This window comes from Eleutherodactylus coqui, chromosome 9 (genome assembly GCF_035609145.1).
Source record: "Eleutherodactylus coqui strain aEleCoq1 chromosome 9, aEleCoq1.hap1, whole genome shotgun sequence".
In the NCBI taxonomy this organism is placed as follows: Eukaryota; Metazoa; Chordata; class Amphibia; order Anura; family Eleutherodactylidae; genus Eleutherodactylus; species Eleutherodactylus coqui.
Genome location: NC_089845.1, coordinates 36,523,211 through 36,544,112, shown reverse-complemented (window position 1 = coordinate 36,544,112; position 20,902 = coordinate 36,523,211). Strand labels below are relative to the sequence as shown.

Sequence of the window (20,902 nt, the reverse complement as noted above, 5' to 3'; positions counted from 1 at the left end):
TCCTATAATAATCTTTTAAGAACCTCTTAAGGCGGACATACGGCATATTTAAGATAGCTGTTGGCTGAAAGTGGTTCCACCCAATTTCCCCATAAACATGTACTTTTGGCTGAGCTGCATGCTTTTCCAATGGGGAAATGGAAATAAGCTGCTGTTAGCAGTGAATCTCCAACAGGGGCACAAAATGTTGGGTTTCAGTATGTACAAGCCTTTTCCCCCCTGATATCTGCCATAGACACGAGATAGACGTTTTATATAATATGTATGGCCAACTTTTTGGCTGATTGCACTTTGACTTGTGAAAACAGGTAATCAATCCATCATTATAATCTACTCTTATATGTTTTCATTTTCCAGGGTGTTTGTCACAATCTCTTCTTCGTGGACCACAACCATCTTGAGGAACATATTAAAGAAGGCAAGAGTCGTCAGAACGTCCATGAGGCTGCTTTTGTCAAGTCCCTATGCCTCTATTTCATCCTTCAAGGCTACGAGCCATCACAGATCACAATCCTTACTACCTATTCTGGGCAGCTGCATTGCTTGCAGAAGATGATGCCTAAATCTCTGTTTCAGGGCGTCAGGGTGTGTGTGGTTGATAAATATCAAGGAGAGGAGAATGACATTATCATCCTCTCCCTAGTAAGGAGTAACCGGGAAGGCAGTGTTGGTTTCCTTAAAATCCCAAACCGGGTATGTGTTGCTTTATCAAGAGCTAAGAAGGGATTATTCTGTATAGGGAACATGGAATTATTATCCACAGTACCTCTTTGGAGCGCAATTAGCGATGTATTACAGAAGTATGGTCTTATTGGCAAAGAGTTGAAGCTCCAGTGTGTCAACCATCCTGAGAATGCAACTTATGTATCTTCATCTGCAGACTTTGATAATGTGCCGGAAGGTGGATGCAAAATTCCTTGCCAATACAGATTAAATTGTGGCCATGTTTGTCCTCTTTTGTGTCACCCCTACGATCAACAACATGAAAAACTTGTATGCAAAAAGCCTTGTCCTAAATTCGCCTGTGATCATGGGCACACATGCAAGAAGCTGTGCAGTGACCCTTGTGGTAAATGTGAAGAACTGGTGCCAAAAGAAATTCCTCTTTGTGGGCACATGCAGGATATTCCTTGTTCAATGGAGGCAGCAAACTTCTGCTGCAAAGAGCCCTGCATTAAGACGTTACACTGCGGTCACAGATGCGTTCGATGGTGCGGTCAGAACTGCACCAAAAACTGTCCGGAAAAAGTAACCATTTCATTGAAATGTGGTCACACGGTCAAGACCTTGTGTCATATGAAGTCCGAAGCAGAGCTGTTTGGCACCAGGTTGAAATGTCATGTGAAATGTGAAGAACCATTAGATTGTGGACACAACTGCCCCGGAAGCTGCAGCAGCTGTGGCGAACGAGGCTTTCACTTTCCCTGTGCAAAAACTTGCAACATTCCGCTCTACTGTTCTCACAACTGTGACGAGAAGTGCGGCACCGACTGCTTTTGTATCCGTTCTTGTGAAAAGTCATGTTTCCATGGGAAATGCACTCTGAAATGCAGTGAACCTTGTCCTCCTTGCACAAGACCTTGTGGGTGGGGATGTGCACATAAAAAGTGTACAAAACTGTGTTGTGAGCCTTGCGATAGAGAGGCGTGTGATCAACCTTGCAGGAAAAATCTTAAATGTAAGCACCCGTGCATTGGCTTTTGTGGCGAGCCATGCCCCAGGAAGTGCAGAGTCTGCAATGCCGATGAAGTGCAAGAACTGGTCTTTGGAAATGAAGCAAACCCTCATGCCCGCTTCATTCAACTTATGGACTGTCCTCATTTTTTCGAGGTGACAAAGTTCACAGAATGGATGAGAACAAAAGAAGGCCAAATGATTCAACTGAAGTCTTGCCCCAAATGTTCGAAACCCATTCGAAAAAGTTTACGATACGGCAACCTGATGAAGCAGACACTTTCCGATACGGAGAAAGTTAAAGAAAAGATCAGTCACAAATGGAGGAATAATCTGGAAATGTTCCTCAGCGAAAATGAAACTGAATTATCCAACTTTCCACAGGCAGATAAGACCGTGCAAGAGTTGCAAGACGGCAACCTAACGCTCCGCTCGCTCATGTTGGCAAGTGAGAAAATAAAGTTCTGGCAAAAACTTGGCGCAATTTCTAATAAAGTGAAGAAGAGCCCCAAAGTCTTGTACAAAGTACTTACTGATATTCCGATTATTTCTGATGCCGTTGATAATGCTACAAGTAAACATGACATTTCAGAGAAGTACTACGCATTATTCAGAATGGCCTTAGAAGTGGAGGCTGTATTTATTCGGCACCAGACGCCACAGGTGGTCCATGAAAAACTGAAAACGCTGATCAAAGAGATGAACTCCGAAAAACGGAGCCTGCATTTGGATGAAATACAAGCCGAGCTGCAAATGCTTCCGATATCCATGGATCTTGTCAATCTACTAAAGCAGAAGACCGTCATATTCGACACACGACTGCTGAGGCAAGATGTCTGGTACAAGTGTGACGCTGGGCATATCTATACTGCCAATGTAGATGAAAACCAGGACCACCACTGTCCACATTGTAGTATCAGCGACGAAGACGAAAATGAAGATTAGTTCTCCTGATACAACATTACATTCTGTGCATCCAAGACGTTTTGTATCTAGAATTCCTAGAGGAAATAACCAATAATCATAAATGTATAGACAGAGAAAGAGTTAGTGTATGGGGTGTAAATACCACCATATTATATACAGTAACCTAAGCTATTATAGCATGGTATATTTATAGTTAATATTGGTTACATAGACAGTTTCCGCACGTTCCGTTTCACCTCCTATGTGATGGCAGCCTCATTAGTTTTGTGTAACCCTATTGGATTAGTTGACTGACAGAACTGAGGTCAGCAGAAGATGAATAACAAATATTATCAATCTAGTCATCTGTTATAACATGTCACATAACAATGATACAGTTGGAACTAGCTGTAAATGAGAATGTTTATTACAGTAACATTAGTCCATTATTGCTCAAGTGAAACTCCACAACTAGTAACATATTATCATGATGCTTTCCATGAGGACATGTCTGTATTGTAATGTAAAATATGCCTTTTTCAGTAATAAAAATCCCTTTGATAACTGTAGCAATCTGCTTGCTGTGTGATTCTAGTCAACAGGGTTAACCCTTTCCCTCCATATGAGGTAAGGGTACGTCCTGGAGGCGGGGTATTTTCCACAACTGGACATACCCTTACGTCATAGGGATAGCACGAGATCATAACAGATCTCACGCTATCCAGCAGCGGGAGCCAGCTGTCACTGATAGCCGGCCTCCCACTGCAACAGTGGGGGTGCATCAGAAATGCGCCCCCCTCTGTTAACCCCTTCCCTGCCACGATCTATGTAGATCGCAACATGGGAAGGGTTCACAGAGGGAGTGCGCTCCCTCTGTGATGTTTTCGGGCTCTCGCGATATAATCGCAGAGAGCCCAGCCGGTTGCCATGCCAACAGAACGTCACATACCGGCGTCCTGTATTGCCATTGGCTATGATCACTGTAATAAGCGACAAGGCATTGCAGGAGAGAAGTCCTGCAATGCCTTATCATAGTGATCATCAGTGATAGGCTGTAAGTCCCCCAGAGGAACACGAATGGTGTAAAAAAAAAAATAAAACCCCTTTTTTTTTTGTGCTTTTATTCATATTGGCATATAAAAAATCCCACATATTTGGTATCATCGTGTCCGTAACGACACGTACAATAAGTTGAACATGCTTCTTATCCTGCATGGCAAAAAGCGTTTTTAAAACACGCTAAAAACTGAGGCAAAATGCTAATTTTTAGCATTTTGCCTCCCAAGAAAAACGTAGTAAAAGTGATCAAAAAGGCCGTATGTACCCCAAAATGGTACCAATAAAAACTACAGCTTGTCTAACAAAAAATAAGCCCTCAGAGAGCTCCGTCCATGGAAAAATAAAAAAGTTATAGGACTTTGAGTGCAGCGATTTAGGGGAAAAAATTTACAAAAAAAAAGGTTTTTATTGCAGAAAAGTGAAAAACCATTAAAAAAAAACATAAGAATTTTGGTATCGTTGTAACTGTACTGACCCGCAGAAAAAAATGTATTGTGTCATTTATGCTGCATAATTAACCCTGTTAAAAAAAAAAAAAAATCTTTGGCAGAATTGATGCGTTTTCTCTCCCTACAATCATAAAAAATAATAAAAGTTTTACAATATAGTCTGTGCACCCAAAAATGGCACCGATAAACTACAGCTCGCCACGCAAAAAACAAGCTCTTATACGGCCGCGTCGATGGAAAAATAAAAAAGTTATGGCTTTTGAAAAATTGAGATTAAAATCCGCCAAAAATCGTTGCGCCCTTAAACCCAAAATAGGCCATGTCATGAAGGGGTTAACCTTCACGAACACAGATTTTATAAATTAAAAGGGTTGTCTGCTTTAGAAAGCCCATTCGATATATTCACAGTGAAATCTAATGTGGATTCTGTTGCGGCTATGCACATCTATACCTTTTTCAACTGCCAAATTTTCCGCATGAGGATTTCTGTGTGATTACAGCATAGAATCCGTGTCAGAAAATGACGTCACTACTTTTTTTCTATGTGTCCGCATTTAAAATCTACAATGTATAGACTACAGCACGGATTCCCTTTCAAAGTCCACCATGTGAACATACCTTTAGGCTTGCCTTACACACACTTTTTTGTGGCACTATTTATTGTAAGAGCATCATGAAATTCAGGCAGTTCTATGTCACATTAATTTTTTTCGTGGCTTTTTTTGGCCACATATTTTATAGAGTCATAGTGTAATGTCATGCCGGCACTGGAGAGGAGCTATGGGAGTAGTAGCCATGCAGGGCACTAGAGAGTAGTCAGGTGGAAGCCAGGAGTCAATATTGGGAAGTTTCAATTGTGGTACAATGAATGAGGCGGGTAACGTAGTCAGAAGGAAAAGCCAGTAGTCGGTATTGAGAAGTCTTGTAGCAATAGCAGGCAAATAGAAGCTGGATCAAAAGCATCTCGCACTGAGGGAGTGGCAGAGCCAGGCTTATATAGGTAAGTGCAATCAAAGACAGAGGCAGGACCAGGAGGCAGAAGCTAGAGCTAGGATCAGGGAACAAGGCTGAGGTATGTGGAGAACTTGTTCAGCAAGCTGGATAGCTCACTGAGGAGAGCTACTGACTAGAGTACAGGAGGTTGTGGGTTCGAGCTCTGACACATAAAGTGGTAGGGTTGGAAAGGACCAACTCTCTCATCGGGTCCAAATCCATGCTCATTGCAGGATCGCTAGATTATCCCAGACAGTTGCCTGTCCAGCCTCTGAAGACTTCTGTTGAAGAACTCCCCACCTCATGTGGTAACCTGTTCCACTCATTGATCTCCCTCACTGTAATATCTAATCTGTGTCTTCTCCCTTTCAGTTTCATCCCATTACTTCTAGTCTTTCCTTGTGCAGATGAGAATAGGGCTGATTCCTCTGCACTGTGACAGCCCCTCAGATATTTGTAGACCGCTATTAAGTCTCCTCTCAGCCTTCTCTTCTGCAAGCTAAACATTCCCAGATCCTTTAACTGTTTTTGAAAGAAAAGCCTGCAAACTATAACTGGACTCCTTGTAGAATGTTGCATAACTCCCCATTGAGCTGCAGCCAACATCTGGAGACGTCATACACATCACTGAGAGAGGGGCCAGGTTATGCAGTACAGTGAGGGTAACAGCGTGTCTAGGCTAACTATGGAAAGTGCAGCTTGATGTCCACGAGCGGAGAATCATAGCGATTCTCTGCTCACAGGATTAAAATTGCGGCATGCTGCGATGTGCTGTGATTCTCTGCAATGAGTCTATGGGATAACGCCGATCACATGACCAAGGACTGCATACCGCAGCCCCCTGTGAAATCTCTAGGTTCTCAGCTAGGTTTGGCAGCCAGGAGCAAGGAGATTTTAAATTACCCTGGCAATCTATGGCTTTTGCGCAAGCGTCTGCCATTTTGGCGGCATGTGTAGAAGCTGGGGTAAGGTCGGCTGATAAATCCGGGGACCTTAGGTACGTAATTTCATCTCACCTCATGGATATAATCCGTGAGGGCAGATGAAACTTAACCCTTTCCAATCCACTGTCTGACGTCTAAAGACATTCTGATTGAAGGCTGTACAGCTCCAATGTCGGAAGACGTCCGGCAGGGTATTCTTACTGTATATTACTGGCCGCTCTGTTGTTGGGGGCCTCTCCAGTATGTCACATACCTCAGTATTGGCTCTAGCCAGCAGATGGCGCCACTGTATAATGGCAGAAAGAGAAAGCCCCCTAGGAAACCCTGAATCCAAAATTGGATTGGAAAGGGTTAAACGTTTTTTTTTTTTACTTGGATGACGGCGATCATGTGACCAGGAACTGCATACAGTGATGTTGCGTGATATCTCTCTGCTCTCGGCTACTCATACTAGTCGGGAGCAGGTAGTTTTTAAATTTCCTGAGCCTCTCTGCCCTCCCGCATGCGCGTGACGTAATGCCATCTGTCGCGCATGCGCTGACGCCGGTTTCAGGTCCTGGAGGACGAAAATGCCACAGGACATCGTCGAGGACGGGGGTGAGTATCCTCAGCTCCCCTTACAGATCTGATCCATAACCAGCAGCATGGAGCTCTCATGGCCAGAGCCTGCAGGGTTTTAATTCCCGCAGGGAGCCTGTTTTTACGTCCCTGGGGATTAAAGCCCAGCAAGCCAAGATGTAAAACACTATGGGGTGATCACGAAGAGGTTAATAGAGGCACAGAAGGAAACATTTGAAAGCATTACATCAAGACAAAATTCAGCACATAGAAAGAAGCCCATTAAAACTTCAAATTCTATTATGTAAAAATAAATGCCCGTTCTAAAAAATTAAGATTTAAAGTGAACCTGCAAGGCTCTTTAACAAGCGAACCACCGTTAAGTCACAATAGGGGGCACAACATTAGTCTACGGTCAAGTGGATGATCACCACCGCTCAGCATCAATGGCTGATGTCACGTATGATTGACCCTGGGTGATGGAGGTCGCTAACTTGACGCTAGACTAGTGCCAGGTTCCGGATAGAACAGCATTAATTGGGGGGGGGGAGGGTGTTTCTAGAAAACATAAGAGGCAATAGAGTCAGCAGGGATGCAGCTGCAAAGGTATGCAGTCCATCCAACCTGTCCTCTATAATGTATTTACAAATTATACCATTAATGGTGTTCATATGCATTAAAAGAAGTCTAGGGACACATGACGAGAACATTGTTCTTCCTCTGTACAAGTCACTGGTCAGATCACACATGGAATATTGTGGACAGTTTTTCGCATCGGAATCAAGAAGGACATATCAGAGCTTGAGCGGGTGCAAAGGTGGGCAACTAAAGTAATAAATGGAATGGGTGGACTACAATACCCAGAGAGGTTATCAAAATTGGGGTTATTTAGTTCTGAAAAAAAGACGGCTGAGGGATGCTCTAATAACTATGTTGTATAATATATCAGGGGACAATACAGAGATCTCTCCCAACATCTATTATACCCAGGACTGTAAGAAGGGGACACTCTAATAACTATGTATAATATATCAGGGGACAATACAGAGATCTCTCCCATCATCTATTTATACCCAGGACTGTAACAAGGGGGCGCTCTAATAACTATGTATAATTTATCAGGGAACAATATAGAGATCTCTCTCATCATCTATTATACCCAGAACTGTAACAAGGGGGTGCTCTAATAACTATGTATAGATATATCAGGGGTCAGTACAGAGATCTCTCCCATCATCTATTATACCCAGGACTGTAACAAGGGGGTGCTCTAATAACTATGTATAAATACATCAGGGGTCAGTACAGAGATCTCTCCCATCATCTATATCATCTATTCTACCCAGGACTGCAACAAGGGGGCTGGAGTAGGTTGGGAGTAGGTGGAGCCTTGCAGTCTGAGCAGAGCTGAGCTACTGAGCAGACGTGTCTGGAGCCCTTTCCCTCTCCCTGGAGAGGTGAGGGGGCCTCCGTGAGTGTGCAATCTAGCACATCCTCCACCGTTCCCCGGGTGAGACCAGCAGGGAATAACGGTGTGTTACTGGTCTCAGGAGGAGAGCGATTAAGAAGATCCCAGAGGCTGATGCAGCAAGACTCCATGGAGAGTGCAGGCCAACCTGGAAAGAAAGGTGAGTCTTCCCAAGGACGGGATGGTGGCGATTCCCTTATCCAGTACAAGGGGTGGGGTGAGCGCCGTCCCGGGGAGACCACCAACAAGTATAGTGCTAGAATTCGTCTATGTACTAATGAATTTGAGGCATGCGGTCAGAAGCTTAAAAAGCTGCAGATGGAGCTGAAATCTTTGAAGGCTCGGACAGAGACTGCAACAAGGAAAAAGGACCGTGTTACAATATCAGAAGAGATGGGGAAGGTGAGAGAGGCCATTAAGCTTCATTCTACTAGAAAAGAATACATTTTACAGAATCCTGGTGCATTTAAAGAAAGACTGAGCAACCAAGAGAGATTTGACAGCATGAGGAACCTCTCTGGGAAGGAGTTAGCAGTGACCTCGGTGTCTGACAGTGAGGAGGATGAGGCAGGTGTAATGTCTCCAGGTGTGATGTCCTGCAGGGCGTCTCCAAATCTATCACCTGTGGAGATTTCCCAGCCCATCCCCCCAAGGCAGCCCAGACCGAGGCTGAGTGCTTCTTACTCCTCAGATGAGGAGGAAAGGGAGGAAGAAGGTGGTTATTTATTGGCAGAAATTAAAAGAATGGAATCCCCTACTAATCTGTCTAATCTTTCTTTTGGGGACGACCTACCTGAGGAGGGCAAAGAAAGATCAGGAAAAGGCAAGCAGAAGAAAAACAATAAGAAGAAGCAATTACAGGTTGTATGCGCACGTTTTGTACCATTTCCTAGCCCCTCTGGTCAAACAGACTCGGCATCTGTGGTGGTCCCGGGAATGGATCAGAGGGAGAGAATCTTTCCCAGCGGCACCCAGGGGGAGGATGGGAAAGACCCCCCTGCTCAGCCGACCCCAGTACCAGTAATGGTGTTGGATGCTGAGCAGGGAGGGAAAGGTATGGCATCCGTTTTTAGTCAGGCACCTGCGGTGGGTGTTGAGACTCCCATGGACTGCACGCTCGCGGGTGGCGTGCCGTCTTCCGAGATAGACCCCGCCCTCCGGAGCACGCAGGCATCCGGGGAGGGGGTGCAGGCTATCACCTTATCAGAGGTGAATCCTGATGCCCGGAGCAGGCAGACATCAGCGGCGGTGTCAGAGTCTGGGCGCGGGATTGCAGCTGCTCCGGCAGCACGGGACACCAGGGCATCGGCGGCGGTGCCGGCATCTAGGAAGGGGGCGGAGCCTAGTGACGTTACAGTGGCAAAATCGGTGACATCAGGTCATGGAGGTCAAATGGCAGTTGGAGTGAAGAAGGCTTCTCCTGTTTCAGGGGTACTAGTGTCAACAGGGATGCAGGTGGTGGAACGTGAAAGTGTGAAGGAGGTCCAGGGGAAGGGGCTACATAAGGGTGGGTGTAGCATATCTACTGTGGTTGCAGAGGAGGAGGGTGGTAGTAGGAATGCTGGTAGGAGCACTGAGGATGATAGTGGATCCAGAGTCACAGGAGGGGAGGAGAGGATGTCTGGGATAGTACAACAGCCAGAGTCTAGGGATGGGAGGGCGGTTTGTCCAGAAAGGGATGCTTTGAGGATGATTGCCCACCCATCTGGTGCTACAGATAATAGGACTGGTGCCCAGGAACAGGCCAGGGCTGATGTTGCCGTAGTAGGGAGTGCGGTGGGGGCTGTGTCTGACCCATCTCCCCTCCCGGTGGTGCCTGGCCCCAAAGGTTATGCTGGAGCGGTTACCGGGGGGGCAGAGAGGCCTTTTTCCCGTGGAGCTGGACAGGGAAATTTACAGCGGCGTCTCTTGGAGGCCCTGAGGCGGGGAGAAAAGACGGCCAATATAGAGGGTGAGCAGGTTAACCTCGAGTTCTGGATCCAGCGGCATGGACTTGGGGCCTTCCGAGAGAATAGAGGGAATTGGTCACTCCCAACAAGCGGGCCATCGGGGGCCAGAAGGAATGTAGTCCGTCTTCGGCAAATAGGTAGCAGAGATACATGCCCAAAACGGGGGAAGGTGGTTGAGCTCCTGCTGAATATGGGCTTCAGGGCATATGACATCTTTGCCCTGATCCATCCTTTTGGCACCTCGGAGTTTGATATCAGCTTTGTTCGGTCAGAGGGTCTTGAACTTTTCTGGTCGAATTATGAGCTGGTTCAGACTAGGCCCGACTGGCGGGATTTCGAGGTGATTCCCGTTTCCCGCCAGGACACGGTGAAGTCAGTGACCGTTTTAACCCGTAATGAGTCACTGTCGTTCATTGACATCATGACCTGGATAGCTCGTTACGGGGAGGTGCAGGGCAACCCCACAAAGAACCGTGCCGAGTACGGCATCTGGTCTGGAGCCTGGACTTTCTTGGTGAAATTGAGGCGGTCCGGAAACTCTGTTACCCACATTCCCTCCTCTGCTTTCTTGGGAAGAGATAGGATCCTGGCCTTTTACCAGGGGCAGCCGAAGGTCTGTCACAAGTGCGGTGACCAGACACATTTCAGTGCGGCATGTACAAAAGTGATGTGTACATTGTGTGGGGGAGAGGGTCACCATGCCGCCTCGTGTACAGACATTCGCTGCAACCTGTGTGGTGTCCTAGGACACCCCTTCAGTCGCTGTCCTCAGCGTGCCCGTGCTGATGTTGCTCCTGATCCGACTGGGGTACCCCGGGGCAGCGGGGCCTCAGCTGGAGAGGGGGAGGGCGGAAGTAGGGGGTCTGGAGGTCCGGTGATGGAAAAAGGTGGAGGAGTGAGTAATACCAGACAGCAGATGTCCCGAAAGGAGGCAGGGGAAGGGGGGAATCCAGTAGGATGACCCTGGTCCCTGTTTCCCAAGGGCCAGTGACCACCTCTGAGGACATAAGGGGCAGCGATTTGGAGGAAGAGGTCAGGAGACTGGTAAGAGAGGAGGATGAAAGGTCCAGTTCCCTATCAAGTTCCCATCCAGAAGACAGTTTGGATGAGGAGAGTAGGGAATGGCAAAAGGAAAAACGTAAGAAGGGTAAACAGAATAAAAAGAAGGGGAGAAAGAAATCTTCTCCCCCTCCAGGTCAGATGCTAAAGGAGGGCCAAACCGGCTCCCCTCTGGTCATCTTAACAAACCGCTTTCAGACTCTGGAAGGAGGCGACCCTGAATCCTCCTCATTAGAGGAGGAGGAGGTGGGGGAGCCAAGGAATAGAGTAGTGCCGGTGGGGGACGTCGCTCCCCTCCCCCCTGGGGGGCCACAAGTTCCTCCGGGGGTTAGGGGAGACTCAGTGCCACGGGACAAAGGTGAGGGCTCCTCTCCGAATCTGGAGGGGGGTTCGCAAAAAGAAATAAACAATCATGTAAAAAATATAAATATTGTAGAAATGGATATGTCGGAGTGTTTAAAAAGGGGTGGTAGGGATTCTGGTGGGGAATCAGGTAATGTAAAGAAGAGAGCTGTCCAACTCGATCACCCTTGATGGCGGCACTCACCCCGTTGACGTTGGCGACCATTAATGTCGCTAGCATTAAGTCTGATATGGCTCGCTTTATGGCCTTTGATTTTTTCAGCCGGAATGAAGCTGATATTTTGTTTTTGCAAGAGACCAGGCTAACAGACCTGGCCAGTATCCATAAAGCAAAGAGGGAGTGGACTCATGGGCCCTCCTATTGGTCTCTTGCGGCCGAACCATATAGCGGGGTGGCGGTTCTTTTTAAAACCGCAGCGGTTAAATGCAGATGGGTAATCAAGGTGGAAATGGGGAGGTGCTTGGTCTTGGACGTCCTTATGAGAGGTCAAGAGCTTCGGCTCATAAATATTTATGGTCCTCAGAGCAAGAACGAGAGGAAGGACCTCTTCATAAGGATCAAGCCCTTTCTTTTTACGAGTCGACTGGTGATCTTTGGCGGAGACTTCAATAATGTCTCGAGGCTCTGTGATAGGGGAGGTGCCAGAGACAAGTTGGCTTACGACAGCGTCGCCTTGAATAATATAGTGAGTGAGGCTCGCCTGGTGGATGTCCACGTTTGGCACACCACAGGCGACACGGGGTTCACTTTTTATAGAGGTAGTTGTAGATCTAGAATAGATAGGTTTTATTTAAAGGAGGAGGCTGTCTCCTCACCAATTCTGGTGGTGGAGGTGGAATTCTCCGATCACTGTTTAATTATGTTTTCTCTGAATGTTTCAGAAACCCCTCGGATGAGAAGAGGTTTATGGAAGTTAAATTCGGCACTCCTGGAGGAGGAGGAAATAAGACAGTCCTTTGAGGATTTTCTGCAGAGCCAGCTTCCACTGATGGGCCTTTGTAACAGTAAGTCAGAGTGGTGGGAGATCTTCAAGAAACGGGTTGCAAAATATTTCCGTGAGCTCTCAAACCTCAGAAGTTTGACCCAGTACCGTTTATATCAAGCTTTGAGGAGGAAACTCGAGCAAATTGTCTCGACTGGGGGCAACCGTGAGGAGGCCTCCAGGGTGAAAGCCTTGCTGAAAGGATGTCAGTATGATAGGCACACATCTTTAGTTTTTGAGAGGGATTTCGGGAAATTCTGCTCGCCCGACCCCTACAGAAACTGTAAGTTGTCAGTGAATAGTAGGTTGGTAACGGGTCTGGTTGATAGTACAGGATCTCTGAAAAGGTCCAGTTCAGGGATCCTGGAGGTCGTCAGATCTTTCTACTCACACCTTTTGGCAAGGAAGAATCTAGATCGAGTCAAGATGTCGGCTTTCCTGGCTGATACCATCCCTGAACAGGGGGTGGCGTCGTCGCTTGACGTTTTGACAGAACCGATCAGGGAAGAGGAAGTGAGACTGGCCTTTGATGGGCTTGCGCTCAAGAAAACGCCAGGTCCGGATGGCTTAACATCCGAATTTTATAAGACCTTTAAGGAGCTGTTGGCTCCCCTGTTGACCGAGATATTTAATGAATGTCTATCCTCGGGCATTCTGCCAGAGTCAATGAGGAGGTCGGCCCTGATCATTTTGTCAAAGGGTAAAGATCCATCCCGGATTGAGAATTGGCGTCCCATAGCACTTCTCAATACGGACCGGAAGGTTCTTGCAAAGATCATTTTTAACAGGCTGGTGCATTTTGCACCCAAACTACTTTCGGGGGACCAGCACTGTTCTGTTCCTGGCCGAAGTACTTTCAGTGCTGTACTGGGTGTCCGGGAGGCTGTGGAACAGGGTAGGGCCGGTAATTGGAAAGGGTTCTTGCTGTCCTTGGATCAGGCAAAGGCGTTTGATAGGGTGGACCATGAGTACCTCTGGTCAGTCCTTCTGAGATACGGTTTACCAACAGGGTTTATTGATTGGCTTAAAGTTTTGTATGCAGGGGCTGAGAGTTTCCCGCTGGTGAACGGTTGGGTCGGGCGCCCCTTTGGGGTGGGGTCCAGTGTCCGCCAGGGTTGTCCTTTGAGCCCATTGCTATATGTGTTCGCAATTGACCCCTTTTTAAGGCGGTTGAGTGGCGGACCATTGGCGGGGGTCGGGATGGGCCTGGAGGGGCCGGAGTCTGCACTTAGGGCGGTGGCCTACGCTGACGATGTCACTGTCTTTGTCTCATCCAAGGAGGAGGCTGGATGGGTGATGTCGGAGGTGGTTAGGTATTCGGAGGCTTCCGGATCCCGAGTCAATTGGGACAAGTGTGAAAGTCTCTGGCTGGGGGTAGGAGATCCTGATTTCAGTCTCCCGGACACTCTCCCGGAGCCTCAAGAATTTGCAAAAGTTTTAGGCATCCAATTTGGCCAGGGTGATTACCCAGGGAGAAATTGGGATGGTAAACTGAAAGATGCCAGTCAGAAGGTTGACCAGTGGAAGGGATGGTCTTTGTCCCTGAGAGAAAGGGTTAGCCTTATCAAGACTTTCCTGCTCCCGTTGTTAATCTATTTGGGCAGTGTATGTATCTTGCCGGAGCCTCTCTGGACACGGGTCTATAGTCTGTTCTTCCAGCTGTTGTGGGGGAACCGACTAAACCTAGTAAAGCGGGAGGTCACATACTGCACAAGGAGACTAGGAGGGTTGTGTATGGTCAACCCTGTGGTATTCCTAGTGAATACCTTTCTTAAAACCAATATAGCAAACTTCTGGAATACAGGAAGGGCTCCTTTGTGGGTAGTCTCCTCTAAGGCATGGTTTCAGCCTTTCTTCCAGGAATGGGAGACAGGAGGGCGTGTGAAAGATTTTCGTTCAACCCATGGACATCTCCCGGCTTACGTCGCGCCAGTTCTGAAGGTTATCCGTCGCTGGGGCTTGGGAGCTGAGGAGATTAGGACTCTGTCAAGGAGGTTCCTTGACAATAGGGTTCTGGTCACCCGCTTCCAAAATCCACTGGCCCTCAGGGACTGCCCGGGTCAGGACCTAGAGGTAGGGTTAGTTTTGTTAAATTCAGTAAGGGTCCCATTGAAGTTTTGGGATTTGGCCTGGCGCTCCTTCCATGGTAAGTTGTATGTGAGGGATAACTTGAAGTACAGAAAGGTGGAGGAGAGGGACTGTCCCCGGGAGGAGTGTGGCTCTGTAGTGGAAACTATGGAGCATTTCTTACTTCAGTGTCCCTTTAATACAGAGGTCTACAGAAGGGTAGGGGCTTCCATCGGTTGGCCTAGGCTGGCTGTCCTCTCCTATCCTGAGTGGGCCTATGGGGCATTTAGAGATCTGGGTGGACGGGACAGGTGCACATTATATCTAGTTAGTCTAGTGGTTAGGTACTACACGTGGCACGCGCGGTGTTTAGTTTCGACGCGTCAAAAAATCCTCCCTGTGGATGTGGTGTGTAGGGACATCCTCGGTGACCTGGTGAAGGTGCGTTCTTTGGAGTTCAACAGGTTGGGTGCACTCAGGGCCTCTCGCCTATGGAGGGGTCTTTCTTTTGGAGTGTCCTAGCCTGGGGTCTCCTTTCCTGGTGATGGGCTAATTTTATTCTATTCACTTGATAGCTTTTTGTTTTAGTAAATAGAGGAAGAAAAGAGGGCTTGTAAGCACTGAACTTGAGCTTCTTAATGGTATAAGGTGTGTGGTATGTAGGGTATAAGGTGTCATATTAGTATAAACTAAGAAGAAGAAATAAATTTAAAAAAATTTAAAAAAAATTAATAAAAAAAAATTAAAAATAAAAAATAAAAAAAATTATGTATATAAATCTATGTATATTTAAAAAAAAAAAAAAAAAAGGTTTATATTTCTGTCCATTATTTCTGTAGGCGGGTATTTGGGTTATGTTTTCTTTTTGAGATATGGGTTTGTTTTTAGGTTTATATTTAGGCCACATGGGGGAGAAAAGAGGAGGGGGTAATAAAAAAATAAATAAAATTAAAAAAAATAAATAAATAAAAAAATTTTAAAAAATGCGTGTGTGTATATATATTGCGTATGGTAAACTGTATTATGGGGAGTATAATTATCACAAATGAATAATGATGTATATATTCACGTTGTAAGAGAGATGGGTCAGTGCACCTTCTGCCGTGGCTTCTGCTACAATTTCTGTAACACATCTTTGTGCAGCATCGGTCCTGGTGGGGTATGACCTCGTTAATAATTGCATCCTTTTCTATTCTGTTTCCGGACGGACGGTAAATACCTGAGGAACACCTGGAATCCGAAAAAAAAGCCCCTCACCCAAGAAAAGATCTGGCTTACAAGGAAGTCTGAAGTGGGCACATACTGGAGGTCCGATGGATACAGTTTGAAGCAAACCTGTTTATGTTGTCTTGGACATTTGTGTTGTTTTCTTGGCTTAGTCCAAAAGGCTTGTTTTGTTATGTTTTTCATTTTTCTAATAAAATAGAGTTACAGAGATCTCTCCCATCATCTATTATACCCAGGACTGTAACAAGGGGGCGCTCTAATAACTATGTATAAATACATCAGGGGACAATGCAGAGATCTCTCCCATCATCTATTTATATCCAGGACTGTAACAAGGGGGCGCTCTAATAATTATGTATAATATATCAAGGGACAATACAGAGATCTCTCCCATCATCTATTATACCCAGGACTGTAACAAGGGGGCGCTCTAATAACTACAGTATGTATAAATATATCAGGGGTCAGTACAGAGATCTCTCCCAGGCTTATGCGCTATATTACTATATATTGTATGTTTTGTAGGACTGTTATGAGAATGGAGAAGCTGTTGGCTGAAGGCTCCATTGATGCAAGGAGATGCTGACCCTGTGGCTGCCTTGGGTTCTGCTCCAAGGCTCCCCCATCCTTTCAGAATTTGATTGAATGAGCAGCTTCCTTACCTCGTAATTTCATCCTACTTCACCTCTGCTGACCTCTATCTCCATAACAGCGGTCCTTACCCCTCTCCCCATTTTTTCACCTTCCTTTCTACCGCTCTGCTTTTATTGCTCCCTTTCATTGATCTCTTTTCTTCCTCCCATTTATAGCTTCCTTATATTTTAACATCGGCCTTTGGGTTTGCTGCAATGAAAAAAGACTTTGGCAGCATCCAGGGTGCAAATTGATATCCAAAGTTTTATTCCCCCATCACAGAAAAACAGGCAACGTTTCGGCCATGTTGGCCTTTGTCAAGCTCCTTTGGGTTTGCTGATATTGGTCCTTCTTGAACTGTGATGCACGGCTGGGAGCAGTTAATGTTCTCACCACTCTTCTTGTTTTATATTGCTGATGACCATGAGAGCTGTGACCTACACTGTATGGTTCGTGTTCATATCATTGCTCACGTCTCACTACTTTATGTCTGCTTCTTATTCTTGCTGTTTAAAAACCAATAAACAGGTTAAACATAAAACCACGCTGAGGATGGCCAAGAAATGAGTTGTGGAAAGATTTAACCCAATTTCTGATGCACTTCTAAAATGACTTTTCTGACAACTTACGCTCATATAAGAGAAGCATCAAAAGTGTAACATAAGTATTTTTGTTGCGTTTTCAGAAAATAAATGTTTTTTAAACAAAACAACCCACTCCCAACCATCCCTCACCTCAACTTATACCCCCACCTACTCCATACCCCTTACAACTTGATAAAGCTGGCATAACCTGAGTTACAATAAAAGGTGTCATCGCAGCACACAAGCAATATTCATTATTGCTATCCATTAGGCAGGGACAAACTATCCATGAGGCGAGGGGCTCATCCCTCACAGCAGGGAGCAACAAATTGATTTAAAAATGGTGCCTCTGCGTATTTTATCTTATTCTTGTTTTACCATAATTTGTGCAAAATTGTGACAAAAACGCAACATAGTACACAGAATTGAAGTTTCTGATGCAGTTCTATGTAAATCGCTGCATTTTTGCAGTAATTTTGATCTCCATTCTAGCGCTGGAACTGACATCTCTGGACCCCTGACACCCTCAGTGGATTGGGCAAGAAACAACTGAGCTGCGGGATGCCTTGGGTGACCTTCAGTGCCTCACTGTGCTCTTACCCCTCCTGCGGCCTCAGATCCTCCGGCGGTGCACTCCTCTTCATATGCCATGGCCACCGCTGCAGAGACCAGGTCTCCTGCTCAGATGGAGAGTGGTCCTACTCCTCCCCAGTGAGAGAGATGGCCTCTTCCTCTCCCAGCACATCAGAACTACACTTCTCTCTAGCGCCCCCTCCACAGCATGAGTCACAGGCTGCACTTGTATATAGTATATGCAGTCTCCTGTCACCTCTCCACAGACAACTAGGGGAGACATGTCTGACAGAGTGTATTTTGAGAATATGATTCAAAGACTAGAAACGCTTCACGAAAACGGTCTAAGTGAGCTACAGAAATCCGTAGAACGCCTGAGGATTAGGGTCAATAATCTTGAATGTTCAGTTTCGCCATAGATGCTAGAGTCTTGGCTATCACTCACAGACAAGACTCCCAAGAGGCAATGCTGCCACTATAATTCTTCATATGGACGATAACCAAAATAGAAGCACGCGCAACAACGTCCGTTTGCATGGAATTCCTGAATCCACATCCCAAGACAACCTTAACACTACGGTGGTGGGCATATTTAAGTCCTTCTTTAGGGATGATGCCCACACAACATTGTATGCTGTATCAACTGCAAAGTCGAGCGGGGACTACTCCCTACTAATCCTCCTTGACCTGTCTGCAGCATTTGACACTGTCGACCATAATCTCCTTCTCACTATGCTCCGCTCTATTGGTCTAAAGGATACTGCTCTCTCCTGGTTCTCTTCCTACCTCTCTGACCGCTCTTTCAGTGTTTCCTTTGCTGGTTCTATCTCCTCTCCACTTCCTCTCGCTGTTGGGGTACTTCAGGGCTCGGTCCTTGGTCCCCTTCTTTTCTCTATCTATACTGCCTCAATTGTATGAACCATCCACAAATTCGGCCTCCAATACCATCTCTACGCTGACGACACCAAGCTATACACCCCCTCTTGTGAGATCTCTGGACCATTCCTCCAAAATATCACGACTGTCTGTCCGCTGTCTCTAACACTATGTCCTCCCTTTTTCTCAAACTAAACCTCTCTAAAACTGACCTCCTTGTCTTTTCACCTTCTAACCGACCTCCCCTCAACATCTCCATTCCAGTGTCTGGCACCATCATATCCCCCAGACGGCATGCCCGCTGCCTTTGGGTCACACTGGACTCTGACCTCTCCTTCACCCCCCATATCCAGTCTCTGGCCCAAACATGCCACATGCACCTCAGAAATATTGCTAAAATACGGCTGTTCCTAACCACAGACACGCTAAAGACGCTCGTGGTTGCCCTCATCCACTCCCGGCTTGACTACTGCAACTCGCTACTCATCGGCCTCCCCTGCACTAGACTCGCTCCACTCCAATCCATACTAAATGCAGCAGCTAGACTCATTTTTCTATCCAGCCGTTACTCAGACGCCTCTGCATTATGCCAGTCGCTGCATTGGCTGCCCATCCACTGCAGAACTAAATTTAAGCTCCTCTACCTCACTCACAAAGCTCTGCATGGCGCTGCGCCAGCATACATCGCCTCCCTACTGTCAGTACACCACCCAGCGCGCTCACTCCGATCGGCTAACACCCTCAGGCTAAACACCCCTGTAATACGAACCTCACATGCTCGCCTACAGGACTTCACCAGAGCAGCACCCATCCTCTGGAACCCCCTACCCCAAGGCATCCGGACACTTCCCGATGCACGAAATTTCAAACTTGCCTTAAAAACTCACCTCTTCAGGGAGGCATACCAAATCTCCTGACCTAGTCCCCCACCCCTCCCTATGGCTCCCCACACCTTCCATCCGGCCTATCGCATACGACCTCTACCTCTGCACCTCCTTACTGCCCCACCCCGTCTGCCTTCTAATAACTGATTTCCACATAAAAACCATTGCCTGTGTTCCCCATGCCTCGCTCCCCCCCCTTTGCACCTCCTGTACCACCCCCAACCCATTTGTTTCAAACCGAATGTACCCTCACATTGTAATTGTTGTTTTGTTTTGCATTTATCCATGCCTGAAAGCGCTGCGGAATAAGTTGGCGCTATACAAATAAAGATTATTATTATATATCCATTGCTATACTCTCAAGGAGCAAATTATGTGTAAAGCATGGGAGTCTAGGCCCTTGGTCCTCAACGAAGCCAAAATTCACCTCCTGCCAGACATCTCCAACTGCATTCTAATGATGAGGTGATTACTGTGCCCTGTCTTGGAGATGAGGAGTGACATACACCTGGGGACACACTTTCCATCTCCTGTAAATGGGAATACCACTACTGTTCATGAACCCACAGATTCCTCCAGTGCAAGTTCCTGACTGGATTATAGTTGCTTTGGTTTTCCAGCACCCTATCCCCAACACAAGACCTAGAGAACAATGATCCCAGAGACCTGCCTGCCCCCTATCAATAGAATTGTGGGACAATGACTGGAATCTATAGATAACTCTGACTTACAGTCCCCCTTGTCCCCTTCCCCTTTAACCATGGCCAACATCCTGGCTCTCACTGTGTTTATGGAATTTAGTTATGTGGGCCAGTCCATGGTCGCACGTGTTCAATATATGTTCCCTCCTATTCTATTATTGATCCCTCATTTTCAAACCTATATAATGGCCCTGCCCGTTCCTCAAACTGGGTTCTCTTATACTTCCTGTATTAGTCCTGAAACTTGCACCGTCTTGCCCACTTAAAGGAGATGTCCCGAGGCAGCAAGTGGGTCTATACACTTCTGTATGGCCATAATAATGCACTTTGTAATGTACATTGTGCATTAATTATGAGCCATACAGAAGTTATAAAAAGTTTTATACTTACCTGCTCCGTTGCTAGCGTCCTCGTCTCCATGGAGCCGACTAATTTTTGGCCTCCGATGGCCAAATTAGCCGCGCTTGCGCAGTCCGGGTCTTCTGCAGTCTTCTATGGGGCTCCGTGTAGCTCCGTGTAGCTCCGCCCCGTCACGTGCCGATTCCAGCCAATCAGGAGGCTGGAATCGGCAGTGGACCGCACAGAAGAGCTGCGGTCCACGGAGGAAGAGGCCATCTTCAGCGGTGAGTAGAGAAGTCACCGGAGCGCGGGGATTAAGGTAAGCGCTCCGGTGAGCTTTCTTTACCTCCCTGCATCGGGGTTGTCTCGCGCCGAACGGGGGGGGGGTTGAAAAAAAAAAAAACCCGTTTCGGCGCGGGACATCTCCTTTAATATATTACTCCAGCTTCTTTAAAAGGTTGGCGTAATATAACCTTTTTCCAGCACTAATTTAACCATGATACCTCCACCAGGTCAGCTCCTCAGCCTGTCCTGCCTCTCCCCCATGGTTTCTTATACCTTCGGTCTAGAAGAGTCTTGGCCTTTCGGGTCTAGTGAGAAGAGAAGGAAGGAG

General features: G+C 46.7%; 1 protein-coding gene across 2 annotated transcripts in view; it reads left to right on the top strand.

Moving 5' to 3' along the window:
- Positions 1–3,415, top strand: part of LOC136579001 (NFX1-type zinc finger-containing protein 1-like) — a 71,459-nt gene extending 68,044 nt beyond the window's left edge. For both annotated transcript variants that reach the window (XM_066579245.1, XM_066579244.1), the window contains exon 17: positions 358–3,415. In XM_066579245.1, the coding sequence (XP_066435342.1) occupies positions 358–2,619 (2,262 nt within the window). In that variant the 3' untranslated portion in view covers positions 2,620–3,415. The remainder of the gene's footprint in view (positions 1–357) is intronic.
- Positions 3,416–20,902: the final 17,487 nt, after the last annotated feature.